General features: G+C 43.3%; 2 protein-coding genes across 2 annotated transcripts in view; both read right to left on the bottom strand.

Annotated features, from left to right (window-relative positions):
* The window catches only part of LOC139003677 (leukocyte elastase inhibitor-like), a 43,195-nt gene extending 30,154 nt beyond the window's left edge, over positions 1-13,041 (bottom strand). Inside the window, exon 1 of the mRNA XM_070405823.1 lies at positions 13,023-13,041. The gene's annotated coding sequence lies outside the window, so the exon portion shown is untranslated. The remainder of the gene's footprint in view (positions 1-13,022) is intronic.
* LOC139003676 (leukocyte elastase inhibitor-like) lies at positions 2,691-13,091 on the bottom strand. Its single transcript, XM_070405821.1, has 7 exons — positions 13,023-13,091; positions 12,279-12,453; positions 9,925-10,062; positions 9,284-9,401; positions 5,325-5,467; positions 5,071-5,238; positions 2,691-3,635 (listed from the first exon to the last, which is right to left on the bottom strand). Exons 2-7 carry the CDS (start codon positions 12,444-12,446, stop codon positions 3,228-3,230), a joined length of 1,143 nt encoding a protein of 380 aa, XP_070261922.1. The 5' UTR covers positions 12,447-12,453; positions 13,023-13,091; the 3' UTR covers positions 2,691-3,227.
* Positions 13,092-23,191: the final 10,100 nt, after the last annotated feature.

Below are 23,191 nucleotides of genomic sequence, written 5' to 3'. Positions count from 1 at the left end.
TAGATCTTTAAATATTATTCTGTACCATATTGTCTTTTGCCTTATCTTTTCCTGTTAAACATCTTCTTACTGACTATTTTAACTATTCTTATCCTTCCTTTTATATTTTCCATTATTTTGTCCTTCTTTGGTTTACTCATTATAGTTGTCTTTCTGGAAGAAATTATGGGTAATTTTTTCTGGTCTGACAATTCACTTTTTTCTATTTAAATTTTTGATAAATTTATCTATTTAGTTTTTCATGTGTTATATTTTTGAGTTTTGGGGTTCTATTTCATTTTTGATCTTTTTAAAAAAATATTTTAAAATTATTTCAGAGATAGAAGGAGAGGGAGAGAGAAATAGAAACATCAATGATGAGAGAGAATCATTGTTGGGCTACCTTCTACACAACCCCAATTGGGGGTCGAGTCCATAACCCAGGCATGTGCCCTGACTGGGAATAGAACCGTGACCTCCTGGTTCATAGGTCAGTGCTCAACCACTGAGACATACCTGGCTGGGCTCTATTTCATTTTTACTCAAAAATGCAGTATCTTTTAAATTTTTAGTTATCTGCTAAGATGGTTAACCTTCGTTTTTATCAACCTGTTAAAAAAGTGTTGTTTTATAATTTGTGTGTGATTATTGCAATATTTAGAGCTTCTGTACTTGTTTGCATTATCTGTTTTTTCATGCTGATTTTTATTCATGTTGTCATAGCTGTTCATCCATCCTACTCATCTTTGATTATGTGTGAAATAGTGTACTTACAAAAGCTGATTATAAAAATAACTAGTTCTGGGTGCACAGATTCGTGCACATTGAAACAGCAATAATTAGAAGAAATACATTAATATTGCTATTTGTGATTTCACCCTCAGGATATCATAGATGTTGGGAAGAAAAATAGAGGTATCATTTCTGGAGTCCTTGCATTTTCCGTGAAGAGAATAAAAGTATAATTACTGTCACTAGCTGCTTAATGACATTTTGGTCAACAACAGAGTGCATCTATCTTGATGGTCCCACATGATCATAATGGAGCTGAAAATTTCCAATGGGAGCTGGGCAGCACCCCATTGTCCCCCACCTCAGCTGGTCACACCAGCCTCAGACTGGTGCTGCCCACTCACTGCTCTAACCTCCCACCATGGTCCTGCTCTTTCTCTAGTCAGAGCCCATTGGGGCAGCAGCCCCTCCACTGCTGCCTGCTGCCAGCACCACATGGCTAACACCCACCATGTTCAATGCCGCCCCCTGGTGGTAAGCACACGTCATAGTGAGCAGTCAAACTCCTGGTCTCCCTGTTGAACTCCCAGTCCTGAACTACCTCTAGAGGGGACAATTTGCATATTTGACTTTCATTATGTAGGATTTGAGGTGTAAGGGTGATCTTCCCCTGGGATGATTTTTGTTTGCTTCTTCTATATGCCTCTGGATAGTAGCAAACCAGAATAGATGTAATCCAATTCCAGGGACTGGAATTTGGGGGACTGTCCAAGGACTTACATCAGGGCTGTATTCTGAGCTGCTGCAGTCATACTCCCAGAGTGTAGTTCTAATGTTGCCATGTGAAAGCACAAGGTCAAAATGGGGCCCCCATAATTGACAGCCCAAAATTCTGCCTGCCTGACCTTGAACATCATCAAAATCCCTGCTTCATGTCCTATTACCTCAGTTGGATTGGGAAATGCCCCTAGGGTAAAAGTGGCCCCAGTTTCCATAGTAACCAATTTACCCAGGATTGCTGAGTATTTCATAATCATGGCAGCTCCCTTGCCTTTGGGCTCGTGCTTGCTTGGTTTGGTGTTTTGGTTGTGTTAAAATGTCTGAGTTACCTATTTCACATTGCAGTAAAGAATTAGATGTTCTCCACATAAAATATTTATTGAATTCTAGTTTCTGCTCTGAAATTTACTACTTGTTTTAACCTTCAATAATTTATTTGTAGTCCATGAGCCTGCTCCCTCATATATAAAAAGGATATGAGCAGAGTAGCATGGGGCCCTGCAGTTCAGTTTCTACCTGATTAGCACAATGTACTCTAAATCACTGTGTAGATTTTAGCATAAGATCCCAAAGAGAAGGATTACAGAAGGCAGTGACTTTCTTTTCTTGTTTTTCCTATGACTATGAGAACCTTCAATATTGAAGCTGCCAGTAAGCATTTTGAAGGAAAAAAGGAAGGAAAGCTTGCCAACAGATATGCTAAAATCTTCTTTTTCTTTCATGGAGCCACTGACTATCATCATGGATATCAGTATTGTCAGTCCAAGAACCCCATTAGTCCTGTCTTTTCTGAGATCAGATAGAAACAAGAAGAGGACTGAGATCAGTCTGGCTAGCAGAATCTTAGGAAACGTTATTAGCCAGCCCACCAGCTTTGTGGGAGCAAGAAAATGCAGCATTTCCAGCCCCATTCCAAGGAGTGCATTTGACTAAGGTTTATATTGATCACAGAGCCCCTTCCCCATCCAGCATTGCATAAAGCCATCCCATTGCTGTCACTATGTGGAATAGATGATGGAAATCAAGAGCCTTTATCAGAAAACACACAAGAAGCTGGTAACAGTGTGATCTTTGCACCCCCACCTAGCTTAACAGTCTCTCCTACTTCACTTCTCTGTTGTAGTTTCATGGCATCTTTTAAGGCAAGACACTTACTTCTTCACTCCTTGTGATCCCAAACAAACTACAAACCAGGTAGATAAAGGATAATAAGCTCTTTAATCGTTTTAAGTCAGAGGTACTATAATAGAAGACTAATCCTGTAGAACAAAGGGTCAGAAACCCTGGCCAAGGCAAATTTATCTTCATAATCCAACCCTTAATTGGGCTGCTCTCCTATATTTCAATTGAATGTCTGTTTTTAAGCCTCCCTTCAACAATGACTGTCTCTCTGTCATAGCTTCCAGAAGTCTATCTGTGAAACGAATTACAGTTCTATAATTTTTCTCATGGCTTTCAAGAGAGTATAGCAGTTTCTTAGTTTACTATACTGTCAAGAGTCTACATATCTGATTGATGCATTCAAAAGCAATCACTCAATTTTGCAATATAAAGAAAGGAAAACAGGTACGTCTGCCAAAGTTAATCGGTGTCAACAGCCAACAGAGTGGACATTACAAAGGAAGTTACAGATTTTTGGGGGGTGATAGATTTATTGTAGAAGATATATAATTTTCATATATTTTTGAAAGGGCCAGTGATACAGCTCTGAGCTTGACCTTGTGTTTCCACAGTCTCTAAGGGGAAGAAAGTCTGCCTAAGAACAGGATGTTAGTTGAGGGATTGTGTCGAATGAAAAAAATGAATGGATGGTCGGCCACAAAATTTTCAACAGTTTCTGGCATAAGCGAGCAACCCTTTAAAATTAGGGCTGTGGCAGCTGCTGCCTCTGTGCCCACCTCGTTAACTTCCACAAAAGACTTGTGGATAATTTTTGATATAAAAAGACCTCTGTCTCTTGACATGCCTGACAGATCAGCCTTGCTATTAAAGAGATCCTCTATACCCAGACTGGTCAGGTGAGAGTTGAGGTTGTAGCTCTCTTCCAGCTTGAACCTGGGCAGGTGCACGTTGACTTCAAAGGATCTGAGATTCATAGGTTTGGTCCACTCATGCAGTTTTTCCAGAGTCAATTGTTCTTCGATCTGAAATGAGAAAGGGCAAAAGAAGAGGTGAGAACTATTTCACGTAAGCTATTCACATTATTTACATGAATGGATTCATGTTATCAGTTCCTAATCAGTTTCCTTTATGTTTTTTGCCAAAATAGATTCCATTTGTAGGATTTCATTGCTTTTCAGCAATTGGTGAGAATAGATCAGAGCTGTGGTCCAAGCCATCAAGGGCCCAAGTAACAGGGACTTTGGACATCAGAGGCTTCAACTACCCATCCATCCACCCACCCAACCATCCATCCACCCAGGCTTTCCTACACCCCTACCACACTGGATTACTGTGGTAGGCCAAGATGGCTGTTATTATTTTAACTGGTTCATTGGTGCAACGCAAAATTAAAAAGTTTTCTTCTATTTCTTCTATCCTGAACCCTACTGATCACTGTGGTTTTTTGTGTACTCACTGTGCTGAAGTAATCTCTAATAGATTTAGCTTGTGGGTAAAAAAAGAAAAGGGACTAGTTCCTCATCTAAAATTGGGAGAGGGTTAATAATAGTATCTACCTTACAGCATTGTTGTGAGCATTAAATGATTTAATGTATGCAAAGCACTTGGCACACAGTACTAGTAAGAGCCACAAGAATGTCAGCTATTATCATTACCATATTACTACTACTATTGGACTAGAATGGACCCATCATTCCCCTTGTTCTACTGATGCAAATTATCTCATTTTTGAGGCTGGAGAATTTCTCTTTAAATCAGAGAAGAGACAAATATGAAAATACAATTAAAAGAAGGAACATTCTGATTTTATTAGGTACTTTATACATGTCAATAATTAATATTGGACCTCTTCCTGATAACAAGTTTGGTTAGGGAGAGGGTAGAGAAAAACCACACAACAGGCTAGAGACACTAAAGAAAAACCATAATCTTCACAGTTTTGCCTAGTCCTAGCCTGACAAGAAATGTCTTCGCTTTAACTGAAATAAAATAGAAACATCATAGAAAGTTCATATGAGAATATAGGCTTAGCTTTCAAGCTAATGTGTCATATGGGTCTTTTCTACCTCATAGCTGTTAGAAATTTAATTCACAATCTATATGAATTGTGATGAGAAGGAGCAGTGTAATAATGGGATCTCATTGTACAAGGTGAAGCTACCTAGTAAAATGTTTTGAGGTTTTTAATTTTAATAAATTTGTTTCAATAAAAGAATTCTAGTTTTTTGCACTTTTCCCTAAAGTTTATTTAAGAAAATTCCTGTGAGCTGCCACTGACATGTTACATTTAATATAGACTCTTATGTCCCCACCAAAATTGTTCACTGACCGTCCCTGTAAAGGTAATCTTAGGGCTTCAGAGTAGCAAACATTGATGACCTACTGCCACACAACATACACACAGACAGAACACATCTATCCGAAGGAAACATGAAGCATGAGAGTGGGAGCTGTTACCTTCTTCAGGCCCGTGGCCTCATCCTCGATGTCATCTGGCAGCAGGATGATCATGCTGAGGTCCCAGCCTTGGTAAGGCAGCTCCAGCACCCGGCACTTAAGGTCCTCGATGTAGCCAAATGGAAATGTGCTCTTCTGATACATCATTTTCACCGTTTTTGTTTCTTTCTAAACAGTTGAAAAAACCAAGTCACTCACATTATTATCTGCATTCTCTTAGAGCAAGGAGCAATTTTATAATTACATCACCTCACCTTATTCAATCTGAACGGTGTATCGGTTGTGGCCTCTTTACGGAATATCTTCTGCCAGTTTCCTTTGAAATAGATGGCATTAACTAGCACAAGTTTGGTCATATTATCAACCACGCCTGCAGCCAACAATTCAGGAATTTTCCCTAAAGAAATAAAGTAAGTTTATTTTTTTTAAAAAAATTCACATATTAGCATCCCATTCTTGAACTGCATTGAAATGCAATTCAAATTCATACTTTTTACTTAATACCCATTAATGTGTTAAGTTAGGGAAGCCGTACCAGTGTGTTTTGACTGTAAATAAACCAACTAAAGGGTTTAAAACTAAAAATAGGACAATCTTTTCTGCATTGTATGAGAAACAGTGAGCCTTCTTTTCTGAATGGCTATTCTTTGGCAGGCATAAAAAATGTTTTTTCATGAAAATGATCTATATTAATAAAATGGTAATAATCTAATTAGACCGAATATCTTCCAGATGACCTTGAGTACATTCTTTGGGACAAAACCATAGTAGCGGGGCTGAGGCAGAGGCAGTTAGTGGTGATGAGTCAAGCAGAGGAGAGCAGTTAGGTGATCAGGACAGAAGGAGAGAGCAGTTAGTGGGCTCAGGATGGCGGGGGGGTTGGGGGAAGATAGGGGGATTAGGCCGGCAGGGGAGAGCAGTTAGGGAGCTTAGGCCAGCAGGGCACAGCAGTTATGGGAATCAGGCCAGCAGGGGAGTTCAGTTAGTTGAATCCAGCTGGCAAGGGAGAGCATTTACTGGGATCAGGCAGGCAGGGGAGAGCAGTTAGGGGGATGAGGTGGCTGGGAACAGTAGTTAGGGCAATCAGGCCAGTAGGTAGGTGAGCAGTTAGGAGCCAGTAGTCCTGGATTGCAGGAAGCATGTCAGAATGCTGCAGGGATCTCACCTAAACCCGCAGTCAGATATCCATCGAGGGGTCTTGAATTGAAGAAGGTACAGGCCAGGCTGAGGGACCATACCCCATGCACCTATTTCATACACCGGGCTTCTAGTTGTTAAATAAGTCACTTTTTCAAAGCCTCCAAGTGGAAGCTGCTCTCATAGAAAAAATTTAACACATATCCGAAGGCTAAGACAGTTACTCCTCTGAAACAGTAGTTCCCTTGTGACTGCGGCATGGCCATGAAGAATGCCTTGGATGGGAGACAGGTGTTGGGTAGATGCATTGATTCAGATGTTCACAAGGTTAGAGAGGGTGTTGGTGGAGAAACAGATGAGATGGAGCCATCCCTGACAGCTTGGACAAGACATTTGCCAAAATACTTATGGCCACAGCAGTTTGTGTCACAAATATGAGAATATTAGAGGCCCGATGCATGAAATTTGTGCCAGGGGCACAGCCACCGCCACCACAGCTTCATCCTGAAGGTCGTCTAGAAGGCGCCCAGTCTAATTACATATTATGCTTTTATTATTATAGACTAGTTTTCTAGTGCATGAAATTTGTGCGCTCGGTGGGGCGGGGGTGAGGGGGACCCTCAGCCTGGCCTGCATCCTCTCATAGTCTGGGAGCCCTCGGGTTAAGTCTGACTGGTGGCTTAGGGACCACTGACCTTCGGTGCAGAATGGGCCTAAGTCATCAGTCAGACAACCCTATCACTGCTGAGAGGCGGGAAAGGCTCCTGATACCACTTCTGTGCTCGCCAGCTTTGAGCCTGGCTTCTGGCTGAGTGGCATTCCCCCTGTTGGAGTGCACTGACCACCAAGGGGAAGCTCCTGGGTTGAGCCAGGTAGGGCTTAGAGTGGCTCTCTGACATTCCCTGAGTGGTCCCAGATTGTGAGAGGGTGTAGGCCAGGGCAAGGGACCCCACTGGTGCATGATTGCGGCCAGGAGTGATGTGGGAGGTTGGCCAGCCAGGAAGGGACCATGGGAGAGTGCCAGGACATGTCCGGCCCTTATCGCTCAGTCCCGATTGGCCACACCCCAGCAGCAAGCTAACCTACTGGTTGGAGTGTCTATCCCCTGGTGGTCAGTGCACATCATAGGGACTGGTTGACTGGTTGACTGTCTTCCCCCTGGTGAACAGTGCACGTCATAGCGAGCGGTTGAGTTGCCTTAGCATATCATTAGTATATTGCCCTCTGATTGGCTGAACAGACAACCTACCAGATAACCTGACACTTAGCATATTAGGCTTTTATTATATAGGACTAGAGGCCCAGTGCACAAAAATTTGTGCACTCAGGTCTGGTCCCTCAGCCTGGCCTGTGCCCTCTCACAGTCTGGGACCCCTCGGGGGATGACCACTTTCTGGCTTAGGCTTGCTCCCCGGGGGATTGGGCCTAAGATGGCAATAAGACATCCCTCTGGTAGCCCAGCAGCCCTCGGGGGATGTTCTCTTGCCAGCAGGGAGCAGGCCTAAGCTGCAGTCGGACATCCTTAGAGCTGCTGAGGAGCCAGGAGAGGCTCCAACCACCAACGCTGTACTGGCAGCCGTCAGCCTGGCTTGTGGCTGAGCAGAGCTCCCCGATGTGGGAGCACCCTGACCACCAGAGGGCAGCTCCTGCATTGAGCATCTGCCCCCTGGTGGTCAGTGTGTGTCATAGTGAGCAGTCATTCCTAGTCTTTCTGCTGTTAGGGTCAGTTTGCATATTACCCTTTTACAATATAGTATAGAGACCTAGTGTACGGGTGGGGGCCGCCTGGTTTGCCCTGAAGGGTGTCCCAGATCAGGGTGGGCATACCGCTTGGGTGCCTGGCCAGCCTGGGTGAGGGGCTGATGGCTGTTTGCAGCTGGTCACACCCCCTTCAGGGTCGGGTCCTCACTGGGGTGCCTGGCCAGTCTGGGTGAGGGGCTGATGGCTGTTTTCAGGCTGGCAACACACCCTTTAGGGTGGGGGTCCCCACTGAATTGCCTGGCCAGCCTGGATGAGGGGCTGAGGGCCGTTTTCAGGCTGGCGGGCAACTGAAGCTCCTAACCTCTCCTTGTTTTCTTTTTTTTTTTTATTCTGGGATTTATTTACCTTCTATGGCTGTCACTGGAGCTGAGAGCCGGTTTTAGCTCTGAGGCCAGCTCCAGCTTGAGGCCTCAGCTGCTGAAAGCAGGTATCTGGGGTTTGTTTGGCTTCTATAATTGAAACACTGTTGCAGCCAAGCTCTGAGGTCTCAGCTGCTGAAAGCATGTATCTGGGGTTTGTTTAGCTTCTATAATTGCAACATTGTTTCTTAGAGTGCAGCTCAGAGCCAGGCTGCGGCAGGCGGGGAACCTTGGCTTCCTCCATCACTGGAGCAAGCAAGGGTCCTGTTCGCTTCAGCTGCCTGGCTGCAGGCCGCCATCTTGTTTGGCAGTTAATTTGCATATTGCCCTGATTAGCCAATGGGAAGCGTGTTGGAGGTACAGTTAATTACGCTATTTGTCTTTTATTAGATTAGATTCTTTTCCATAATCTGAGCCAGGGTGGATTTTCCTCAAAGCTTTATCTTTTTTATCCTACATTCAATGTCACTTTTAATTTTAAAATGTGGTTTTGTGAATTTATGGGGAAAATATTTAACTGCTACTTCAGTGAAAGCCTGAAGTAGCTAATATTTCCACATTTAAAACTGTTTGGGATGCCCTAACTGGTTTGGCTCAGAGGATAGAGCATCAGCCTGTGGACTGAAAGGTCCCAGGTTCGATTCCGGTCAAGGGCATGTACCTTGGTTGGGGGCACATCCCCAGTAGGAGGTAGTGCAGGAGGCAGCTGATCGATGTTTCTCGCTCATCGATGTTTCTAACTCTCTATCCCTCTCCCTTCCTCTCTGTAAAAAATCAATAAAATATATATATTTTTAAAAAGAGCTGTCAGGCACTGGGCATTGGCAGAGTTTACCACCAGTAAAAGGATGAGGGCAGAGGAAAAGGGCAGGGAATCATCTGCAGGCAGGAAAAGTGGAAGGAGAAAAAGAAGAGCCAGTGTGTAACGAATGCCTACATTCGGCCCACTCTCTTACCTTCAGTCTGCCCTTTGACCCACTCGTTTACCACCTTTCTTGCATCTTCAGAGACTCGCTGAAAATCTACACTGGCCAGTTCAGCACCATACATTTCCTTGGTTGAAGCTAAGAACTCCTGTTTAAGACAAAAAATGGTAAAATAAACCCAAAACACAAATAAGTCCTACTACATACAGAAATGGATTTCTAAAATCCTCAAAAGCAATAGAAATTGTCCTAAAAAACATAAATTTCATTGTAACAGAAAAATTCTAACCCTTACACTTTTTTCATTACGGTAAAAAACACAAAACACATAACACATTTTAAGTGTACAGTTCAGTAGTTTTGGTGTCACATAAAATTTACCAATTCTTTTCTGATCTTTGTCTAACATTTTCATAAATAAGTATATACTGGTTGTTCTTTGAAGTGAATTATGGAATTCACTCTTGCTTTAGTAAACAGCCAGGGTCAGTCTTTTCCTGTGAAGATTATCAAATGAAATCAGATCCTTAATGGGGATACTGCCATCTGTTTAAATTCTGTATTTTTTTCTGAATGTTTATAAAAATGAAAACTGAGTTCTGTGACTTGATTGTGCTGGAAAATATCTGCACTGTTTAGTCAGTTTTAGCATGTGAATGTAAAGTACTCACCGGGAGGAACTCATAGGTTTTCTCTCCATATAACCTATTAGCAAGTTTGAGAATATAGGGAGCTCCGTGCTTGTTGATATCAGCATTCAGACTCTGAAAACTTGAATGAATCTCTTTAACAGCATCTAAGTGAAGAGTCTAAAATAGAGGAAACATTCTTTCTATAGCCATTTATTTTGAAACGGATTCCTTGACATTTGCTTCTATCAAATTAAATTAATGCTTTTATTATTAATTATCAATAATTCCCAGCCCAATACTTTATTAAACTTTCATTGGAGAATAAAAGACTAGAAAATCTAAAATTTATAGCTTTTTGAGACATAATGACATTAGAAGCTCTTTTTATATCATTTTTTATAATTATAGTCCCATGAGTGTAAAGTGGTTAATAGGTAAAATATTTATCTAAGTCTGCTTTTTCTCCAGAGAAAATCATAACTGGAATATTCATATATAAATTATGTATCAAATAGAGTTTTACTGAAAGTTCTCAGAAATAAACAGTAAAATTAAGAATCATCTTCTATGTGGGAGCACAAAGCTATTACAGAATTGAAGGGTTTTTAAACTACACTATCAGCATCAGTAACTTATAAATAACGTCTATAAAGTCAACATTCAGCAAAAGTTTAATTTCCATGTTACAAATCAAGAATCCCTTTTTGGTCTTATAAGTCCTGGGCTGAATCCTTATTTCAACACACAAAGAATAAACCTACACAATGTAGAAAGTCCAGTTACACACCAAGATACGAAATGTTTGCACAGTTGCTATGATAGATCTGCTTTAATAGAAAATCAGGAGAAAACTTAAAACGACTTTTTGCTGAGGTAATACAGTCCCCTGATAAACCTCAAAATAGAAGCTGACTTTGCCCTGCAGGAAACAACTGACTAATATTACCAGGGGATAAAATTAAAAGTTTGTTTTTGAAATATAAAAATGCTTTCATGTCTGGAGCTGTAAAGACCACTGATTTTCATAAATTTCAATATAATAAAGAGGTAGTATGCAAATTGGCCATCATGCCCTTGCACAAGTAGGCCACACCCAAGTAGTCACAAGATTCCTATGCTCATGTGGTCACAATATGGCCTGCAAGGGAGGGTAGTAGGGGGCGTACTGGCCAGCAGGGGAGGGAAGTTGGGAATGATACGACTGGCAGGGGAGGGGAGTTAGGGGTGACCAGGTCAGCAGGGGAGGGCAGTTGCGGGGAGACCAGGCCTGAACAGGAGTGCAGTTGGGGCGATTGAGCCCACAGGGGAGGGCAGTGGGTGGTAATCAAGCTGGCTGGGAAGCAGTTAGGAATTGATCAGTCTGGGAGGCAGAAGCTGTTAGACGAAATCAGGTAGGAAAGAAGGCTAGTGGTTGGGAGGCAGCAGTCTCTGATTGTGAGAGGGATTGTCCCTGTGGGATTGGGCCTAACCCAGGATTTGGACATTCCCTGAGGGGTCCCAGATTGGAGAGGATACAGGCTGGGTTGAGGGACAACCCCCACCCTACAACCCTCCAGTGCACGAGTTTTGTGCACCGGGCTCTAGTGTGCAAATAAACTATTTGCAGCTAGAACAGACGGATAAACTTGAATCCAAAGAAGGACCTTCCCCAGTTACTGGCACCTTGTAAACTTTCCCCTACTTCAAGGAGAGCGGGAGTTCCCCTCTCAGAATTCAGCAAAGACCACACAGCACAGTGGTACACCTCAAACCCATGAAGGCCAGGTGGAAGGCCAGGCATTACTGCTTCTTCTCCCTGTAACAGAGACCTGCCATACCACCGAGGGCTTGGCCCTGTTCCTGCAGCCACCACACCTCACTTCTTTCCTCTGCTTCAGGCCCCCCTACCCACACAGGCACTTGTTCCAGGCACATGACTAGGTCTCCACAATATAACCGCATGATCTCCTGTTCCCTCAAAAAGGCAGCACCGCCAACTTCCTCCATAACCTGTGTTAATTTGTGCGGAAAGGTAACATAGCAGGCATCTATTAATGAGTAGCGGGTTACATGCAAAGCAAACACTAAAAAATCTGAAGTGAGAGGAGATGCCTTCAAAGATTTGTAGATGGCAAGAGAATTAGGGCTTTCATAGCTTTCTTCACCACAGTTTCCTCAACCAAACAAAAAACAGTGCCTGGCACATAGTATGTGCTCAGTAAAAACTCAATCATGAGTGAAAACTTGCATATAAATGAACTGCTCTTGGGGCTTTTCTGAAAGCCTGGCCTCATCGTGTGTAGTTGTGGAACACACAAGTACAGTGTTTAAAACTCCCTGTAAGAGCTCAAAGGCACACGTTTTTAGGAGGGACTTTCAGGGAACCCAGACTCCTTTTGTTAGTTTCTGCTGACCTTGGACATCTGTGCCTCGGTAGTGCCTCGGGCCCCCAGAAAGACCATGGCCAGCGCTGAGGAAATGCTCATGGGGGAGATGAAGATGTTCCCAGAGGGGTTGTTGTCCTTCAGGGTGCGGAAGAGGTCCACTGCGAACCGGGTGTTGGCCAAGCTCAGCGGCTCCATGGTGAGGCTACAACACAGGACAGAGGCCTAGCACACCAGCAAATATGGCAATGACATCTCTCCATGTCTTCCTCGCCCTGAAACACCCAGAAACTTGTACTTCCTTTTCTTTTCTCAGGAGGGCAAGGGCACTGTCTCATGAGCACACAGGTGGGAACTGGACAAGGATCCATCAGCGACCCAGGGCCAGGACCCAGGGAGCCGAGAGGGCTCTGACTTGCAGACTCAGCAGCCAGCACTGGGCCTTTCCTACTCAGCTGGGGAGCACACACAGTTCCCACCCTTTACCTGAAATGATAATTTTCTATTAGAAAATCATAGCTACCTACTCTGCATTAAAGCAAATTTCAGCAAAGTGGTCGATTTTCCTCATTTCCAAGATTCAGTTGCTAACGTTTAGAGAGGTGAAGTGTCCCAAGTCCTGAGGCTGCTATAGGATGTGAGAGTTTGAAAACCCAGCACAGGCCTTAGGGTCGGGGTGCAGCTCACCAGGAGCAGGGGACAAGCATCCTCTCTGACACCCACCCCTCAGGTGCAGGTGACTGGCCCTCCACCTCAGCTCAGAAGCCTGCTTACCAATCCTGCCTCCTCTCAGAGCTTGTTTCCACAGCGATGGGCAAGGAAGAATAACAGTGGTGCCAGCTGCTCCCCTGTCAGTAATACATTGAATTATCACAGTTGTTATTGAAAAGTAACCTCTAGGATCACATTGGTCTCCCCTCCCTCCCTCCCTTTTTTCTCCCTTCCTCCCTCCCTTCCTCCCTTCATCCCTCCCTCTCTCTTCAGCATTGAAAAGCTATACCCCCCTGGGCTGCCTAAAAACTGTCACAAACTGCTCAGGGAGGCAGGGAGTTGAGAATGGAATAAAAATATTATGATCTAAGGCTTGGTTCTGGCTTCAGACCAAAGGATTAGTCCAGTCCATCACAGGCCAGCTGGCCCTCTTGCCAACCCCCCTCCTCGCATTAGGGTGTTGGTTGGAGGATTTTTCCAGTGTTGCTCCCACTCAGATGAGCAGTGTAGGTAGCAAACCCAGAGGTGCAGGCAGCCATCCCAGGGAAAGGGCAGGAGCTATAGGTACCCAGGCCACTAATGGCCAGGGCGGAGCCAGAAGTAGGCAGCTGGCAAATCCCAGCCCTGGGAGCCCCACTGGCTCAGTCCCACTTCCCTAATGGGCCTGGTGCCCAGATCTCACCCTTTGCTGGCTGCTCCTGGGAGGGGCTATGGATCTGAAGGTGCTGCAGCCTCATGCACAGCCCTTATATAGTCCCTGAGATGGGTGCAGCCTGGGAGGGGCTCAGGATCTGTTGATGCCTGCAGTGCAAACACATCCCTGAGGTTGGTGCAGCTATTGGCCTGCAGGAGGAGGAAAGGGGTGGGGTTTAGGGGGAGAGAAGGGTGGGGCTGAGGCAGGGTGCGGTGGCAGAGCTGCAGAAGGAATAGGGTGGGGCAGCAGGGCCCGCACAGCAGGAGTCTGGGCACTGGCAGTAGAATCCTAGATGAAGGAGGATTACTCAGGAGATGAGCACCTTTTCGAGTCTGGGCGAACTCAGATGTCTGGCAAGGACCTGATGTCCTAGTTCTTGCCTAAGTGTGAATCACTGAGATGACATAATGTATCACCTCTTACAGGGCAAACGAGCCCTTCTGAATCTCATCTATATACTCAAAATTGGTTTTGTTTTTCTGTGTTTTAGTTTTAGTTTTAGTTTTGTGCGGTGGGGAGGGACCTCCTGTATAAGATAAAACAGTCCTGTCAGCTGATGGTCATTGGTGCCAGTGCAATGCCACCAGGAATCCCCAATTTAGGGTGCAGTGAAGAAGGAAACTTCATTCAGGGCAAACAGTTAAATTGTGATACAGCTCAGTTACTAGCATGAAGCAGCGGGTGGCAAGGTGGCCCTCTCTGGCTAGCCAGCTCTGCTCTGGTCTGCTCCACCTGCTCCATTCCCATCTCCCTCTTCCTGTTTCTCCAGGAACAATCTTGAGTGGAAAGAGAAAGTGTGCTCCCAGAGCCAGAAAGAAGCTGGCTTAAATAGAGAGAAGTCCTCACCCCTGGTCTCTGACTAGTCCATCCTCACACAAAGAAAGACTCCTAGTCCTCAAAGTTTCATTGCTCCAGAAAGCCTGTCCTGATTGGTCGGAATGGAGTTGCTCTGATTGGTTAGTGAAAATGCTGATAAGGATAGGAGTGCACAGTTCCAATTGAATGGGGAAAGCCTCAGTCTTAAAGATTGAAACACATTCTCGGGACTCCTTTCTAAGGGCTGGCTCAGTTGCAGCAACACAGTGCAGGCAGGCAGTTCAGTGCAGTCTTCTCCTTGAAGTGCCCTCCTGGTGAGCCTCCTCCCCTCCTCCTTCCATAGCAATGGCTGCATGGGTCTGTCTTATAAATTTGAGTCTATTTAGCCAGCAGGAGTCCTTCTTGGTAGGAATCTTCTTTCTCAGGGTCCCCAGGTCCAAACAGCCTTGATGTCACAATCTTTAAAACCAAAATGAATTTAGCCCCAGTATTCTTCCCACAGTGATGGCTACACCACTATTTCTGTGGGTCGTTTGTTTGTTTCCCACTTTAAATGTCTGGGAATGTAACTTCACCAAAATTTATAGTGGTTGACGGTCTCAAATAATTCTGCATTCATGAAACTTGTCCCCTGTTTTCTTACAAATCTCAACATGAAACAGCAACAAAGAAAAAGTCCCACTGTGTGTGTGTGTGTGTGTGTGTGTGTGTGTGTGTGTGTTAGTATGGATAATACAGCGTGAAAGGGATTGTAGATTTTTGTTTGTTTTTTACTCTGGGAACCTGTTTATCATGAAAAGGGTCAAGGAAGGTGCAATAGTGAGTGACAAAAATATTCTCCATAGATTTTTTTTTAAAGCAAGAAGTGTTTAATAATGAAGATATTAGACTGATTTACAGTTTATTAAATAAAGAAACCAACACTTATTGAAAGCCACTTATTGCTAAATTCAAGGGGTTTGATCAGATCTGGTAAGCTCTGCACCATTTCTCACAGAACCAGAGCACCACTCACTGGCTTCTTCAAAGAGGTCAATGTGAGAAAGTCAGGAAAGAGAGGCTGCTCTGAGAAGTTGTTAAAGTAAAATCTGAGACACATTAATTGAAGAAAAAAGTTTTCTGAATTTCATTTTTCCTCCTTCCATGTTGTATTTGTGCTTACCTGGAGTTAGCAATCTGGATAAATAGAAAAGAAAGCCATTTCCTAAGTCAATGTGTATACTGTATATAAGGTTCAGAGAAAATTGATCATTATACATGAATCAATCCATTCATTTACTCTCTAGTGTGGAGGCAAAGTAACTGTTCTGTCAAATAACATTGGAGTGTTCTCCTTGTGAATTTAAAATATAAATGGCCACAATAAAAGCTCAGAGATACTTACACACTCAGGAAGGTACGGTGTTTGGTATATCTACCAAATGAGCACATGCTTACCCGCGCTCCCATCCATGAATGTTCCCCCAGAGTGAAATGTGTGTGAGCACGTGCACCTGCAGACATGTACAAGAATGTTCATAGCAACATGCTTTGTACTAGATCCGCATTTGGAAACCACATAAATGCCCATCAGTAGAAGAACTGACTAATAAATACAGAAGAATAATATACAGTAATAAAAATGAGCAAACTACAGCAATGCACAGCAACATGGTTACATCTCACAGCTGCACTGTTGAATGAAAGAACAGACACAGAAAGCTGTGTGGTTTGGTTATAAAAGTTCAACAACAGGCAGAACTAACCCCTGAGGTTTGAAGTAAGGGGAGTGTTCACTTTGGGGACCAAGGGGATTGTACTGACTGTATTTTCTTGTTTTCTGTGTTGTTTATGCTCTGGTAGTCGGGGCCTTGATCCTGGAGAGAGTGCTTCTACCAGCGCTAATTCCTAGAGATAGAGAATGCCCCCGCCCCTTATGCCCCTGTGAGTGTACCTTTGATATAACTTCAGTGATCACACTCTCAAATATCTCCTTTATCAAACTCTTACAGGCCAAGACAATAGTCCCCCTACCTGAAACTACCCCCTCAAAGGTGCCAATTCACTAGATACTCTTTTAAAAAAAAATATTTTTATTGATTTCTGAGAGGAAAGGAGAGGGAGAGAGATAGAGAGAAACATCAGTGATGAGAGAGAATCATGGATCAGCTGCCTCCAGCATGCCCCCTACTGGGGGTTGAGCCAGCAACCTGGGTATATGACCTTGACCAGATGGAACCTTGGACCCTTCAGTCTTAGGCCAATGCTCTATCCACTGAGCCAAACTGACTAAAACTAGAGACTGCTTTTGTAGCCAGCTTTTGTATTCCATTGTGTAGATGTACCACAGTTTTTTAATCCACTCATCTATTGATGGGCACTTATGCTGTTTCCAAATCTTAGCTATGGTGAATTGTGCTGCTATGAACATAGGGGTGGACATATCCTTTCTGATTGATGTTCCTAGTTTTCTTGGGATATATTCCTAGAAGTGGGATCACTGGGTCAAATGGGAGTTTCATTTTTAGTTTTTGAGGAAACTCCATACTGTTCTCCACAGTGGCTGCACCAGTCTGCATTCCCACTAGCAGTGCATGAAGATTCGTTTTTCTCCACATCCTCACCAGCACTTGTTGTTTGTTGATTTGTTGATGATAGCCATTCTGACAGGTGTGAGATGGTACCGCATTGTTGTTTTGATTGCCTATTCCTTCTTGCAAGAATTCCAGAAGGCTTCGCCTTCACCCCTGTGTGCCTCCAGGCAGACTGGGTGCTTCCCAGGTCCCATGTGGTGTGATGTCGAATGCTTCCGATTTCTAGGGATCTGTATCAGTTAATAATGCAGATTTTATAATGAAATAAAACACCATAATTTCAAGAGAAACATCAAAAGTGCTTTATTCAAAGTAATGTCCATCACTAGCTACACGTTTCCCCCATCTTTCAGGTAATTTGTGGATACCATCCCAATAGAACTCATCTTGTATTGAGGCAAACCATTCAGAGATCTAATTTTTCACTTCTTCATATGTTTTGAAGTGCTGTTCAGAAAGTGGATGTGCCATTGATCAGAACAAGTGGTAATCTGAGGGAGCAAGGTCTGGTGAATATGGTGGGTGGGTTAATATTCCCCAGGCATGATCTTTTAATGTGTCTTTAACTGGTTTTGAAATGTGTGATGGTGCGTTATCATGAAGCAAAATTACTTTGCCGTGTCTTCTGGCCCATTCTGGTCATTTCAGGAACAAAGTGTGGTTCAAATTGATTATTTTTTGTTGGTAGCGATCAGTATTAATGGTTTCACCTGGTTTTAGAAGCTCATAATACACCACACCTTCCTGATCCCACCAAAGGCAGAGCATTGTCTTCTTTCCTAAGCGATTTGTCCTTGCAGTCAATGTTGATGTTTGACTTGGATCAACCCATGATTTTGTACATTTGGGAATCTCAAAATAAATCCACTTTTCATCGCCAGTCTCAATTTGATGCTAAAAAGACTTTCTTTCGTGCCATTGAAGCAACATTTTACTGATGACTTTTCGGTTTTTCATTTGTCTTTCGTTCAGTTGATGTGGCTCCCATTTTCTTTCCTTTAAATTGGTTCTCAACCTTCCTAATGCCATGACTCTTTAATACAGTTCCTCATGTTGTGGTGACCCCCAACCATAAAATTATTTTTGTTGCCACTTCATAACTGTAATTTTGCTACTGTTATGAATCGAAATGTAAATATCTGATATGCAGGATGAATTTTCATTTTTCACGACCCACAGGTTGAGAACCGCTGCAAAATCTTTGCCATTGCATGTGAATGATCAGAATTTGTTTGTTGAGCAACATTTAATCTTTCTGCAAGTTGTTTTTGAGTTTCCAATAATGTTTGCAATTGTTGGTCTTCAAACTTTTTCGGTTGACCTGGAAGTTCTTTGTCTTTCAAATCGAAATCATCACTTTTAAAACATTTAAACCAGCATTCACAAGTATCTTGAGATGGAACATGTTCACCATAAGCTTCCCGAAGTGTATGATAACTTTTTCTTCAAAATAAAGTAATGAATTAAGACTCCCCACAAATGCTCTTTTTTTGGCACAAAATTTGATATTTTTAAGCTTAAAAATATCTATGATGTTAACACGTTCAGCAAATTTGACATATGAAGTTTTGAACCTCGCTTTCAATACAACAAAATAGCATACATATCAAATTGCATATATATCAACATATGTGTAACTCCACCTATTGAAAAAGATCTGCATTATTAACTGGTACACCTAGTAGGTAACCTGAGGCTGTGATTCTGGTATATAAAAAATCTGAAAATATTTGGAAACCAGTTCTCCCAAAGTGTGACTACACACAGTCTGGCTGCCTTCCATATGCATTTTTTAGTGGTAGCCTGTGTCATCTGACGGGCATTGGTGCCAAGTCAACGGCAATAGCTATCTCCGATTTGGGTGAAGTGAAGAAGGAAGCTTTATTGTGACACAGCACTCTGTGAAGTGAGCACAGCTGCAAGGGCCAGGCAGCCCTCTCCCTGTAGGTAGACAGCTCTGCTCTGCTCCTCGCTTGTTTGCTCCTTTTGTTGTTGTTTTTCTAATTTGAGCCCTTTTTAGTAGGTATCTTTTGTCTCAGGGTTCACTCCTGGGAAATAACAAAGTGGGAAATGCTCTAGAATGGCAGTCCTGCCTTTGGGGACATTGTCTCAGGTGTCACTCTTCCTTGGGGGCTGTTCTACCTCGACTGTCCTGAAGCTTGCCTTTCCTTCTCTTCATGATCTGTTCTGCAGAACTGAAGTTCTTACAATTTTTTAAATTCAATTTACATAAAAAATGTCAAATGTTTAGGAACAAATCTAACAAAAATGTGTGTGTGTGTGTGTGTGTGTGTCCTGCTAAGAAATCATTCTCTCCACAAATACATGATGATATATTTTTATATTTTCTTCTAAAAGCTTTATTGTTTTGCTTTCACAATTAAGTCTACTATCCATCTGATTGGTTTAATGCAGAAATCAACTTTAATATTTTTCCATATGGTTCCCAAAGGTTCCAGAACAATTTATTGAAAATTTCCTCCCTTCACTTCCAACTTTGAAGTACCACATTTGTCAGAAATATGATGTTCATAGGATTTATTATTCAAATTGATTAGATTTTGAGAGTAAAAGAGGGCATTGCTAATTATTGCTGTAGAACAAGAGACTTAAACAGGCTGTTTTGAGCAAACTGGGATGATGCTCATCAGAAAGCAGGGTTCCTATTTCTGGGCTCTCCGTTTTGTTCCATTTCTAACCATCGTTGCACAAGAATCCAGTTTATCTTATTTCCGCAGCTTTAGAATAAGTTGTTATTCTATTAAGTATGTCATCTGATTCTTCCAGATTGTCTTGGATATTCTCGGCCTTTTACCTTGTTACATAGTATTAGAATCACTTGCCATGTTTCACCAAATACAAAACAAATAAAAACTGTTTTTTAAAAATATATTTTTATTGATTTCAGAGAGGAAGGAAGAGGGAGAGAGTGATAGAAACATCAATGTTGAGAGAGAATCATTAATTTCTGCCTCCTGCATGCCCCACACTGGGGATCGTGCCCACAACCCAGGCATGTGCCCTTGACTGGAATCGAACCGGTGACCCTTCAGTCTGCAGGCCGATGCTCTATCCACCAAGCCAAACCAGCTAGGGCAAAACTGTTTTTTTAATTGAAATTGCATTGATTATGTAGATCTATTGACATTTCAATAATGAATCATGACCATGGTATAGCTTACCATTTATTTAGAGCTTCTTTATTTTCTCTCAATAATGATTACAGGTTTCTGTATAGAATTTCTTAACATATTTTATTGAACTTATTCCTAGGCATTTGAACAGTTTTTTACTTCATTATAAATGCCTTTTAAAACATTTTTAAAACTTTTTAACTCATAGAAATACAAATTAGCCGTGTAAATTGTACTTGTTACCAGCAATGCCTTACTGAACTCACTCTTAAATTCTAGTAATTTAGACTTTAGATGGAAGTATTCATCTGAAATATTATAAGGTTTGCTCTTACTTTCAAATTATTATGTATTTTATTTTCTGGAGTTACCTTATAGCTAGGGTCTTCATTAAATTCTGAATAAGTGATGGCAACATACGTTTTTATCTTATCAAATTGCCAACTAATTTCTCCTTTAATTTTTTTCTCTTTTTTTGTATAATTTTGAGGGCTTATTATTGGGCGCATACAAATTTAGAATTGTTATATTTTCCTTGTGATCTGAATCATTTTGCCATATGAAGAATGTGTCTTTATCACTTTTACAGGAAAACTTACTTTACTTAATAATCACAGCTACATCTACTTCTATGTTATAGATATATTTTCTGTAGACACCATACAATTTTTTCAATCTAGCCCTTTTTTGCCTTTTAACTGGAATATATAGTCATTTCATATTTTTTAAAAAAATTTTGATTTCAGAGAGGAAGGGAGAGGGAGAGGGAGAGAGAGAGAGAAACACCAATGATGAGAGAATCATTGATCAGCTGCCTCCTGCATGCCCCCTACTGGGGATGGAGCCTGCAACCCAGGCAAGTGTCCTTGACAGGAACCAAACCTGGGACCTTTCAGTCCACAGGCCAACACTCTATCCACTGAGCCAAACCAGCTAAGGCTAGTCATTTCACATTTAAATAATTACTTAAATATTTGGGATTTAATGTAATATTTTGCTATTTGTCATTCCTGTTCTGTCTCTTTTTTCTTTCCCCTTTTTAGATTGGTAGTGTAATTTATTTCTCTTTTTTCTCTTTGGTTTATTATGGAAGTTATAAACCCTTTCACTATTCTTCTTTTGGTTACCTTAGACAGTACAAAATGCATCCCTGACTTATCAAATTCTAACATTATTGTACAGATATGTGCTACCTACCTTTGGGATATGTTTTAAGAAACATGTTGTTAGGCAAGTTTGTTGCAGTGCAAACATCATAAAGTGCACTTACACAAACCTAGACAGTACAGCCTACTCTAGACCTAGGCAAAGTAGTGAGCCTATTGTTTCTAAGCTAAAACTCTGTACAGCATGTTCCAGTAAAAAACACCATGAGATTAAGTCCAGCATAAGAGAAAATGATTAAATCAAGAAACACAATAAACACAAAATGTATGCGGCTGTTGCCATTGTAACATTCCATACTATTTTAAGCACATTGTTCTTTCATAAATAGAAAAATTACCCATCCTATATAATAAAAGAGAAACATGGTAATTAGCTGTAACTTCGCTACCCTTCCCATTGGCTAATCAGGGCGATATGCAAATTAACTGCCAACCAACATGGCGGCCGGCAGCCAGGCTACTGATGCGAACAGGCAGCTTGCTTGCTCCAGTGATGGAGGAAGCCAACATTCCCCGCCTGCTGCTGCTGGGCTCTGAGCTGCAACTCTAAGAAACATTGTTACAAATATAGAAGCTAAACAGGCTCCAGAAATCTGCTTTCAGTCAGCCAGGATCTCAGATCTGGAGTTGCAACAAAGTTTCAAATACAGAAGGTAAACAAAGCACAGAAACCTGCTTTCAGCAGCTGAGGTCTGAGCTAAAGCTGGCTCTCAGCTCCAGTGACAGCCATAGAAGGTAAATAAATTCCAGAATTAAAAAAAAAAAGGAAAAAATGAGATGCTGGGAACTTCAGTCACCCACCAGCCTGAAAATGGCCCTCAACCCCTCACCCAGACTGGCCAGGCACCCCAGTGGGGACCCCCACATTGAAGGGGGTGTGACCAGCTGCAAACAGCCATCAGCCCCTAACCCAGGCTGGCTAGGCACCCAAGCGGGACCCCCACCCTGATCCAGGACACCCTTCAGGGCAAACCAGCCGGCCCCCACCCGTGCACCAGGCCTCTATCCTATATAGTAAAAGGGTAATATGCCTCCCAGCACTGGGATCAGCGGAGCTGTGAGGCCTCCCAGCACTGGGATCAGCGGAGCCGTGAGGCCTCCTGGCCCCTGGAGCAGCATGACAGGGGGCAGTGCCCCAACCCCCTGATTACCCTGTGGCTCTGTGTGTGACAGGGGATGGGACCACAACCTCCCTATCTGCCCTGCTCTGTTCCTGACAGGGGAAGGTGCCCCAATCCCCTGATTGGCCCTGCTCTGTGTCTGATAGGGGGGACGCTCCCCAACCCCCTGATCGGCCCTGCTCTGTGTGTGACAGGGTGGGGCGCCCCAACACCACCACGGGCCCTGCTCTGTGAGTGACGGGGTAGAGCCGCAACCTCCCCATCGGCCCTGCCCTGAGTGTGACGGGGGGAGTGCCCCAACCACCTGATTGGCCCTGCTCTGTGGGTGACAGGGAGTGGCGCCCCAACCTCCCCATCAACCCTGCCTTGAGTGTGACATGGGGCAGCGTCCCAACTCCCAATCGGCCCTAGCCCGAGCGTTACTGAGGGTGGCATCACAACCTCCTGATCCACCCTGCTCTGTACATGACAGGGGGGAGCTCCCCAACCCCCTGATCGGCCCTGCTCTGTGTGTGACAGGGGGGAGCGCCCCAACCCCCTGATCGGCCGGATCTATGCGTGACAGGGTACGGAGCCCCAACCCCCTGATGGGCCCTGCTTTGTGCATGACAGGGGGCAGCGCCCAACCCCCTGATTGGCCAGCTCTGTATGTGACAGGGGTGGCACCACAACCCCCTGATCCGCCCTGCTCTGTGCGTGACAGGGGGTGGCGCAGCAAACTCCCCATC

Source organism: Myotis yumanensis, unplaced genomic scaffold (assembly GCF_028538775.1).
Source record: "Myotis yumanensis isolate MYYU_CA2020_CCGP unplaced genomic scaffold, mMyoYum1.0.hap1 SCAF_2, whole genome shotgun sequence".
Classification (NCBI taxonomy): Eukaryota; Metazoa; Chordata; class Mammalia; order Chiroptera; family Vespertilionidae; genus Myotis; species Myotis yumanensis.
The sequence above is the reverse complement of the archived record's forward strand: the minus strand, read 5'-3'. Positions and strand labels throughout refer to the sequence as shown.

Bases quoted from the DNA above. Each gene is read 5' to 3' on its own strand.
- LOC139003676 (XM_070405821.1), bottom strand. From the start codon at position 12,446: ATGGAGCCGCTGAGCTTGGCCAACACCCGGTTCGCAGTGGACCTCTTC. The intron at 9,402-9,924 runs GTGAGTACTTTA...TGTCTTAAACAG, and splicing joins AAACCTATGAGTTCCTCCCG to GAGTTCTTAGCTTCAACCAA. The intron at 5,468-9,283 runs GTAAGAGAGTGG...TTATTTCTTTAG, and splicing joins GGTCAAAGGGCAGACTGAAG to GGAAAATTCCTGAATTGTTG.